Consider the following 8,742-nt stretch of genomic DNA (forward strand, 5'->3'; position numbering starts at 1 on the left):
ACTGCTTTCAGGGACCTGGCGAGCTACTGTAAAAGACTGGAAAATTTCAAGACCATTATCTTCCACTGTTAGAGGAATGCAGGTCACATTGTACATTGATACTCAGACTGGCAACAGCCCGGGCAAAAAGCTCGACTTGAGTAAATTATTTTCAATTTTACACTCAATTTTGAATAACCAGTTGTTGTTTTTTTTTCACTTCAGCAACTGCACAGTAAGAATAAAGGCTGGAGAGCACAGACCTCTCACATGCCTGGCTGTTACACCTGTTCGTCGTTTGATACATTATGAGTTCCTCAGTGCTTTGCAGGGGAGTGAACACTGAGAATCACAGATGAAGCTGTGGTGGATCACAGAAGACGAGCCAATCATAGCAGGAATCAGTTAACTGTGTGCCAGCACAGTCAGATATAGGACGTAACTTGCACTCATAAAGTGAGCATTTTTAGCAACCAAACCACCTGGAACTAGTGCTGCATCTTGTGCTGTACTTCAGATATGTCAAAATTCATCATATTAACCTTGTTGTTCTTCTGTTTTTGTGGAGTGTTTTCTGTATTATACAACATGTACTGTAATATTGACTGTGTGTTATACAGTAAATACCACTGTACTAACTATACAATAGGTCATTTTGGATGAAGCCATCTGGTTAATGCGGTAGTTATAATATTGCCATAGACTGGTACTGGTTAAGTCCAGATGCATTGGTGTCTCCAATATATTCATGCAGAACAATTCCTTAGAAAGGGTAGGAACAGCAGAATATGACATGTCCTGATTTATTCCAATACAGAGTGAATAAGGGTCTCTTTTTCACCTCAAGGCAGTGTATAGGGCAGATCTGCTCATAGACTCCTCACAATTATATTCAGATCTGGGAACGTATTCACTGACTTTCAGTACCAGACTTTCCAGGGAGTCGTGTTTTGTATTGGTAAACGGTGTTCAGATAAAACCCTCCATTTTTCCCCGCATCTACAAATGATGCATCTTGTCTCATCTCTCATAAGGAGCAGCACTGTGTTGCGAAAAAGCTAAACAGCAATGCCCCCAGGCTGTCTGAACTTCCTTGATTGCCTGAAACAGATGTACCTGTATCTGTCTGATTCTCAAAAGAATAAAACTGAACCACGCCATGCAGTGCCCTTTATCAAACGCTACAGAAATGGGACCTTAGTCAATATAAATCAATGTTTCACAAACTCAGTGTTTGAGGCACATTGTTTTCTTGCTTTGGGTTCATCTGAGCTCTTAATTGCTTCATTAAACCCTTAATCAAACTAATAATCTATTAAATTAAACTTTTTTTTCTCGTTTCCAGGCTTTAGCAAGTTAGAGATCTTAACTTATTTACTTACTGTATGCAGGTGACTGAAAATACCCAGCATCGCCTCACTGGCTTACCGAACAACGCTGAGCCATTCTAACCTGATTCCACTCCTCTTTCGCCATGCCATGGTCTCTAACGTGTCTTGTTCTTTGTGTTCCAGGTGATGCCACATACCTTGACATCTTTAGGGAGTTTTCTCACATGGCGTCACACAACCCCGAGAAGTTGAATCGCAGAAGTGTGCTCTTTCAGCACTCCTTCAGGTAGCTCTGACTGAGGCGCCTCAGTCCTGCCAGTGAGCCTCTGAGTGTCAAGAGTCCAGCTGTCACCTTGCTAATGTGGAAATTTGTTTTCTGTTTACATCTTGCAGTTTGTGATTGATTATTATTATTGATTTCTTTGTTGTTGTTGTTGATAACACAGGGGTTGCTAATGATGATTTCCAAATCTTAGTAAACTACTAAGAACCACAAAATAATGGGTAACAGGCTGAAAGAAATTGAATGTTTGTAGCTTATCCTTTAATGCTTAAATAGATACTCAGCGATTCTTAATTGATAGTTACTTTGTTTCAATTTTATGTTCATTTTTACATATGATACAAATGCCACTGCCAGGATTGTTCAACGGTTTTTGTTTCAGTCCGAAATCTGATTAGGTTCAAAAGAAAACCCTAGCAAAAATTCCTCAGAAAGGTTTTCAGGTAAAACGTTTTGGTACATACCTGTATGTAGAGAGATTAACAAAAATATCCATACTTATGTAGCCTTATCTTTTTGGAGGGAGGATTTGAAAAATAATCCTGTGCATGCAAGTATTTTTTGGATAAGGCCAATATTCAGACTTTCTTTGAGATTAAAGATGGAAAACATTTCTGGTCTTTGTAAGTACACTTGTAAAATTCAAGCAAGGGGCACATAAAGCTGTTGTTCTTCAGGTCTGTATTGTCATTTGACCACCGACAGATGATGTTCCTGCGATTCATCAGCTCATCTGACTTCTTCCAGTGCATCAGAACAGGGGTTCTGAGTCCTGGTGCTGAAGGAGTCTACAGCTGCTGGTTTCACTCCAGCTGTGCTTACTTACCTAATTCACAGCCTTAACCAAACTAACAAATGGCTTGATTGGAATTTTTGCAATGTTTTTTTTTCTTCTTGAAAGTTGGGGGTTTTGCTTATGAAATGCATTCGTTATAAGGCGAACTCCACCATGTCCAATAGCTGAAAACAGTCAAATATGAACCCTACCATCAAGGCAATGAAGAGCTTTAAAGGTGTAAATGAGCTGGAACAAAGACTAGCAGGTGTGTAACCCTTTTTAGACCAGGATGGGGAACTCCTAGATTACCATTCAAGTGGTTTGGAATTGCAGGATATTCCTACTAAATAATTGTGTTTGATTAAATGCGATCAAGGTCAGGTTGACATTCAGCGTTACAAGAATTAATGCATTAAAGTGATTTGTGTAGCAGTTTTAATCCAATGCAGAATGACCTGATTAATGGAGCTTTAGTGGTTCAGCTGTTCAGTGTACAGTACACTCTAGACATTGCTGGTTGGAGTAACCAGAGGTCCCCAAGTGAAGACACACAACTGGCCAGGTTTAACAGTGGCTGCTCAGGACGCCCTCAGATGGCCACAGTGCTGTAACCCTGCAGACCTGCCAGACACGTGTGAGCCTGTAGTGTTGATAGTAAGTGCCATATCTCCCCTCCAGCCAACACTGCCTAGTGTGGGACTTACTGCGTTTCAAACAGCAGACAGTTAAGAACCATGCACAGATCATAGTGGTAAATTCCAGGTTGAGGTGATATAAAATTAAAATAATTTGCAATTCTAAATCAAAAGAATATTGGAAATATGCAACCTCTCATGTTACTCATGTTCCAGTTGAATATCTTGCTGAAAATGATGCAGTTATTATGGAAAACACATTTATTATCTTAATTAGCATTCTGTAATGTTTTTCTTCATTGTGGATTTCGATGTACAGTATGGATATGTATTAGTGCAGGTTATGTGAGGATTTGCAGGACTTTTCCTCCAATCTTGCTCCTGAACGTCTTTTTAGTGCTATATTTTTGATTCTCGTGAGATTTTGTCCTCCTGTCAAACAGGATGTTTTCCGTTATTTTGCTTATTTTGTTCAATCTGAAATATTTAAGTTTTTCTCAACGGTTTTACTGTTAATGACTTTGAAAGAGTATTTGATTTGAAGTCAAGTACCAGGCTCTTGCAGAAATTAAAAGTTTCATTGAATTAGAGCAATTTCAGTCTGCTTTTTATAATCTTGGTCCAGAACTTTGTCCATCCAAATCTACTCTTATGAATAGATAACAGCTGTCCTACAACTGATGCATTACATGGAAAAGCTGAAGTACAGTACAGCAAACTCACTTAAACGCTCAACAGACAAAACGGTTTTCAGCACATATTTATTTAGCAGCTATGTTTACATTAACTCTGACGAAACAGTGATGTGAGATCCACACGTTAAAGTTTCCCCTGTCTGGTGCCAATAGGGGATTGAGTTGCAGGCAAGTCATGTTGATCTGTGACTTATGCAGGCTATCTGAAAAACATTCCTGGGGAGAAAGGTTATATTTGTTTCGTTCATTGGATTAAAAGATGAATTATGTAACGTAGTGTTCAGGTACCACACAAACCAGAAATCAAACTACCCGCATCAGTTGAAGACTTGACTTCGAAACACCCTTTCAGAGGAAATACACAGGCCCTTACATTAGAATGCTAATGAAACAAAAAAAGAATCAACAAGAAGACCATTGCTTTTAATGAATTTGCCTAATGAATTAAAGAGATAGAAATATCTTCAGGCTCGACTTAAACTGCTGTCTGTCAGAACTGAGGCTCTACACTTGGGAGAGCCTAGTAATTAACATTTAATTTCTAACCACTAGTTCATTAAAAAGCATTTACCATCTTTTTTTGTGGAAGATAAGAAGCAACGTTTCAGGCATCAGGACTGCACAGTACAGGAAGCACAGAGCACCTAGTGTAATCCAATGCATTACAACTCAGACAGGGGTAAGCTGGAACTGAACCCAGGAGTTGTGAGGCAAAAGACGTAGCCACCACACCAATGTGTATCAGCCCAACAGAATATCATTTAGAGTGTATAGCCTTGACTTTAATTTTTTGTAGAGTATCTTACACACATAACATTGTAAGCTTTTTTTTCTGTAATCCAACCCAGAATCGAAAACGAACCACATTCCAGGAGCTTCAGCTTTGTTTATGTGATTTATTGATAGCAGTATATTGAGTTAAGAGCCTTGGGTGACTCCAATCAAAGCAATTTCAGGATGTCATTTAATGCAGTCTTTGTGTTTGTACAGTAAGTGGTCTTCCTTCGACCCTATGGAAAGTAACAAGTTTTGGGTTTACTTGTGTGAGTGGAACACAGTTTAGATTCAGTCCGTGACACGATGACGTCATCTGCCTTATTTCACATTCATTGAAATGGATCGGTGGGTCCACCTCTTGGAGAATTGATTGGAATTTCAGACACCTACTTTCTCATCTAAACCATTTTTTAAATGTTGGACTTGAAGTAGATAAAGACAGGTCTCCCAGGGTGCGCAGGCATGTGTGTTATTTGCATGTTTTGTTGAATGTTAATCTTCTAATCATGTAAAAGAGAAAAAATATGATGGACTATGCTGGAGTAGTCTCACGCATTTATATGTTATCATTTTATATTATGAAATTAAATAAGAATCAGTTATTTAGACACAAAATGCTAAGTAATATATCACAAATTTAATGGTATTTTGTCATACAAATGTGAAGACCTTTGATTTTGTAAACTGATGTTGAAATAAAACAACTTTTATCATGGCTCATGAATTATACAGTACATGTTGTGTTATTTTCCTACAGACCACTTTTCCCTTATTGATACTTTCAAGATATCAAGGTTACTATCCCTGGGCCATAATGGTACCGGAAACTGTGATTGTTACAGCTGGGAACAGCTGAAACCGTGATTCTGAGTGCTACAATGTTTATTACTGTTTAAAAGTACTACTGTGAAAGGGACACAGGGTACTCTTTACACATTAATGTGATGAATACTGAGTTTGCAGATTCGTTGCTCATTAGCGGTAAAAGATTTTGGTTCAAGCTGTACTGAATAGAATTTATGGTTTAAGTTTAAAATGCACTGAATAAAAGCCAAAGGCCGTGCTGCGCCAACTACTGTCATGGCTAGAGCTCACAGAACAGGTATGGAAAGGCTCGTCTAATGAAAAGCCCAATTTCTGTTTCCCTCATGCTCCCCGGACTCTATATTTAGATGCCACCTCAAGGCTATTTTTTACAGCACAGAGAGGAATCTGAAATGCCCAAGATCAATGTTCGTCCTTCAGAGCAAAAGAAAACCAGCTCTCGGTGAAATATTCTTCTCTCTCCCTTTTATGTTTTTTACTAGTACTTTTGGTTCACTGCACCTTCTACTCTGGGGCTTCAACTTCTTTACAATGCCGAACAAAGTGCTGCCTTTTTTCTGATGGTATGCACAACCGACCTGTTAGTTCCTTTGCATTCCCTTCTTTCTAAACTATCGTTTCAGCCCACGTGTCGATCTGGCTGGTGAAAATGAACTCTAAAGTTACATTTACAGTACATCCCTCCATATCATTGGAGGGTTGATTCAAAAGCCTTAAAATTGGAAATCCCTCTGGGTTTTTGGATTGGGAATGGCATTGCCCAGGTCTCACAGTGTTGTTCATTGTTTATTCAGTCCCTGAGGAAAGTTTCCTTTTCACACCTAACCTGGATGCTGCCCTTAGTGCACACAGGAACAATGGATAGAAGCCCTAGGACAGCTGTCATAATGTAGGCAGAGCACAAACCCACTGTGGACCTCACCTAGGAGCAGAGGAAGTGGGTCTTGACTGAGTTACCATTGGCGACAGACCGCTTGAAGACAGTCAAGCACAACGGTCAGCAAATAACATTATTTATAACACTGTAATTTTAGAAACAGTTAAATTAGCAGTGCTTTTCCATTTAAGTTCAGACTAAAGCCAATTAATGGTTTATTTAATTGGGCCCAAAACTGTGATTGAACTGCATGGCTTCAGCGGATTGAATCAGTCAAGAAAGGCTGGCCTATTGGCTCCTGTTCCAGCTGTTTCTGCCCCATCCTGTGAAGGCACTGGCATGATACTTTTGTATTGCCACACTTTCCCCTCCATCATTTTAGAAGTAATTCGAAAGAATTGTTTTATTCTTCCATCAGCCGCTAGATCCTCCAGGCTTATTAAACATTGTAAGAAAAGAATGCAGATAAGGGAGACACGGTAGTGCAGTGGTTAGCATTGGCGCCTCAAAGCGTTGGGGCCCTGGGTTCAATTCCGGACCTGGGGTGCTGTCTGTGTGGAGTTTGTATGTTCTCCTTGTGTCTGTGTGGGTTTCCTCTGGGGGCTTTGGTTTTGTCCCACAAACCAAACAAATACCAGTAGGTTAATAGGCTTCTGGGAAAATTGGCTCTGGTGTGAGGGTATGCGTCTGTGTCTACAGTATGTGTAATGGGATGGGCCAGCGTCCCATCCAGCGTGTGTCCTGAGAGCAGAGATGCTGCCAGCGACCCTGAGTTAGAAGAAGCAGATAGAAAATGGATGGATGCAATAATACAGATTTCCATAAACCCCATTAATGGTGATGGTCTTGACTATATTCATAGGATTACAATTAGGTGCTATTGCTGACTTTGAATTAATGTGTTAAATGCATATTCAGAATATGAATATAAAACAGCTTCATAAATAAATATATCAGGTCGTAAAGGTATTGGATATTGGTTCTCTGATGCATGTCTTCATGGGGTGGTGAATAGACAGTTTCAAAACCTTATTAAATGGGCTATTTTACTAAGAGTGCTCCGTTATAATCACGGCTAACAGTGGCTTCTGTGTACCAGATCACTAGAAAACATCACCTTGATGCTAGGGAAAATTTGAATGGTTCCTTTTCTTTTAGGACTAAATCATGGAAATGCAATTCTGCAACAACCAGAACCATCTTGTTCGGCCAAACTGGTTTCTGAATGTAGTTCCAAACAAGATGTTGGAACTTTTAAGTTTTGGAGAGTGATGGTATTCCTGCCTTTAAGGTTTATGTGGCAGGATGCTGAGTAACAGCTCCTCTCCCACTCCTACTCCCACTCTCAGCCTGCTCCTTTTTCTTCAATAGAAGATTAGGAGGGTGTAATATTCAATAGGACAGAGTTGCACTCTGTACAGTTTTGCTGGATTGCATTGATTGTTGTGATATTTTACATTCTTTCCTTTCCTGTTATGAAAAGTAATAAACCAAATCATAGAATCATACCATTTCCAGCTGTCTGAGGTTCGTTATTGTCTAATTTTTTTTGGAAATGTTTGTTAAGGAGAAATGGCTTCATTAACACACATTCTCGTGGTCTGGATTAATTATGTGAATTATTGGCCTGGAGAAAGGATGAGGAGAAGAAGATGAAATTCACTTTTCTGATGATTTGAGTAACATAAGCCCCGCGTTTACCCGAATGTAAAGTATTGTATGATGATAATTATTAAAGATGAAGTGTATACATACTTGGACATTTTATATAGCAAAAGCATTTGCAAAATCTTTCCTACACGATTCAGAATACATTGAAACTTTTGATGTCAGTAAAGCTGTTGATTTTAAGTCACACCTAGTGGAAAGTAATTATTAATACAGTATATACTTTAGGTCTTGATCTGGGATAAGGAAATCTATCCCTTGGTTTGTACAGATTTCCTTTCATACATGTAGTACACTGAGGTCCGATATTGATAGTGTACTTTAAGTGCTAATGCCCATTACATTGCTAACACAGTCACTATATTAAACACATCCTGGATGCTTACACTACCCTGGTGTTTCTTATGCTACAGTAGAAGACAGTATTCATTCTCACACAATAGACCATTTTCTAAAGTTGTCTGAAGATTTATTCTACAAAATGAGCACAGTGATTGAACAAGGACAACATTGCCATCTAGTTACTTCTCTTAATATTGCAATTTCCTAAATGTGTTTCTGTCTCGATCAATACACAATGCATTGACATGATAAACTCACAGTATTTTCTAATTAATAATCTCTATGTATAATATATTACATCTATAATATATATAATATCAATCATCTTGCAATTCTGTTTTTGCTTTATTGCATAACATTCCTGCCTAATTAAGATACCTACAGTAAGCATATCATTCATCCATTAATTTTCTAACCGCTTTATCCAATACAGGGTTACAGGACACGTTTGTATCTGAATCTTGGTTAAAAGTATTATGCCTTAATTAATTCTGATCATTTCAATTTTGTGAAAATCTAGTAGCTTCCACCTTATGCTTCCTTGCCATCTCC

The 8,742-nt window shown here is 38.7% G+C and overlaps 1 protein-coding gene across 1 annotated transcript in view; it reads left to right on the forward strand.

The window, feature by feature from the left end:
- LOC148817467 (arf-GAP with coiled-coil, ANK repeat and PH domain-containing protein 3-like) overlaps positions 1–5,200 on the forward strand; it is a 42,743-nt gene extending 37,543 nt beyond the window's left edge. Inside the window, exon 17 of the mRNA XM_088938480.1 lies at positions 1,494–5,200. Within this exon, the coding sequence (XP_088794606.1) occupies positions 1,494–1,562 (69 nt within the window). The 3' untranslated portion in view covers positions 1,563–5,200. The remainder of the gene's footprint in view (positions 1–1,493) is intronic.
- Positions 5,201–8,742: the final 3,542 nt, after the last annotated feature.

The sequence above is a fragment of the Atractosteus spatula genome, chromosome 20 (assembly GCF_055471065.1).
Source record: "Atractosteus spatula isolate fAtrSpa1 chromosome 20, fAtrSpa1.hap1, whole genome shotgun sequence".
Classification (NCBI taxonomy): Eukaryota; Metazoa; Chordata; class Actinopteri; order Semionotiformes; family Lepisosteidae; genus Atractosteus; species Atractosteus spatula.